At 37.2% G+C, this 1586-nt stretch overlaps 1 protein-coding gene across 1 annotated transcript; it reads right to left on the reverse strand.

Moving 5' to 3' along the window:
- Positions 1-110: 110 nt before the first annotated feature.
- Positions 111-1183, reverse strand: LOC121940589 (myosin phosphatase Rho-interacting protein-like). The gene is made up of 4 exons (XM_042483320.1): positions 1108-1183; positions 839-907; positions 532-621; positions 111-318 (listed from the first exon to the last, which is right to left on the reverse strand). The coding sequence occupies exons 1-4, from the start codon at positions 1132-1134 to the stop codon at positions 220-222; spliced, it is 285 nt and encodes a 94-aa protein (XP_042339254.1). The 5' UTR covers positions 1135-1183; the 3' UTR covers positions 111-219.
- Between the last annotated feature and the right edge of the window lie 403 nt (positions 1184-1586).

The raw sequence follows: 1586 nt of genomic DNA on the forward strand, positions 1-1586 counted from the left end.
CTGACTATACTTAATGCCCATTTATCTGCATTGAGTACTATTACTATTATTTTTTAATTTAGGTGCATTTTGCCAATAATACTTAGGCCTATGTATTTTACTTAAGTAATATTAAGTAATATTTTATAGGATCTTTATTTTACATTGTGGCATTAGTACTTTTACTTAAGTAACGGATCTGAACACTTCCTCCACCAGTGTCTCCCAGTATAGTCAGACTCACTGCGTGTTGTTCTGGATCGCCTGCTTTAGTAACTTTACCCAGTTCCGCCGTATTCTGGAGGTCATAACAGAGAGAGTGAACACTGCTCTCTTTGTCTGGAGGAGATCAAAAGACAGAGCAAAGACACGCACATACACACACACACACACACACACACACACACACACACACACACAGTGGAAGCAACAGGAAGCAGCCATACATGTAATTGATGTGGAAACGAGGGGAGGTGTGGGGGTTTCTGACTGTCTATCTGTCTGATGCTGCACAATACAACACAAAGCAAAGCAAAAATAGTAAACACATACTTGTATTTGGAATCCATAGTTCTTCTCTACATCACAGTCTGACACACTCACACAGGATGTCAGGTCGATCTCTCCGTCCAGATCATCTGACTGCAGCATAACGTGGAAGAACTTCAATTTAGTCCAGTCAAATAAGTTTGTAACCCAAACTACAATCACCAAAGGAGAATGAACCAAATCATTTTAGACAAACTGATAATACTGGTCATGATATGGTGACTGTATGTAGATTAAAAGGAATTGCTGCAGGTTTTACATCATAGAAACAGTCTATTAGAAATTACTTTTTTCACACCTTAGGTCTTACCTCCTCAGCCTCCGTGTCTCTGTAGTATCTCAGCGAAGTATTGCCAAGAACAAACCAGAGTTTCCTCCACTAAGGAAAACGCAGTGAACATGGACAACATTAAATATATGCCTATAACTGTAGTATATTAGACTTCTTTATAGATAGTTCAGGGATCGAGTCTGACTGTCTGCCTGGTGTATAAGATTGTGGTTACAACAGGAATTAGAAAAGAAAATTACATTTACAAAGAACTATATGAGAATCACAATTAAAATCATTTAATTTACCTTGCCATGTTCATCCAGTCTGGACATCCACCCCTTCAAGCAACAACAACTGTAATAAAAGCATTTGATCAAGCTCTTTGAAGGCACTCTGCTGTGGTTTCTGTCTCACACTTGATTTTGAAACTAGAGGAAATGGAAACTGTCAGCAGCAGACAAATGTGTTGCTGTGAGATAACGACATCATTCTGAAACACGTATAAAGGCAGGCAAAACTTTAAAGCATAAAAAAATGGGAAACATGCAGAAGAATGGGAACTTAAAAAAAGGAAGAGGTGCAGTTTTTTTTTTTAAATGTTAATCGATTGTTGAAAAAGGTGATTTATAGGAAGCAAAAGAAGAAGTGATAGAACATTATTAGACTGATTATAAAACAAGTTAGCGTAAAATAACATACTTACCATGCATGCATTATATTGTCCAGTACATATTGTAAGCAGATAATAAGAAAGAGACATGGTGAGAGAAGAAAATGCACAAAG

The sequence above is a fragment of the Plectropomus leopardus genome, unplaced genomic scaffold, assembly GCF_008729295.1.
Source record: "Plectropomus leopardus isolate mb unplaced genomic scaffold, YSFRI_Pleo_2.0 unplaced_scaffold9071, whole genome shotgun sequence".
Taxonomy (NCBI): Eukaryota; Metazoa; Chordata; class Actinopteri; order Perciformes; family Serranidae; genus Plectropomus; species Plectropomus leopardus.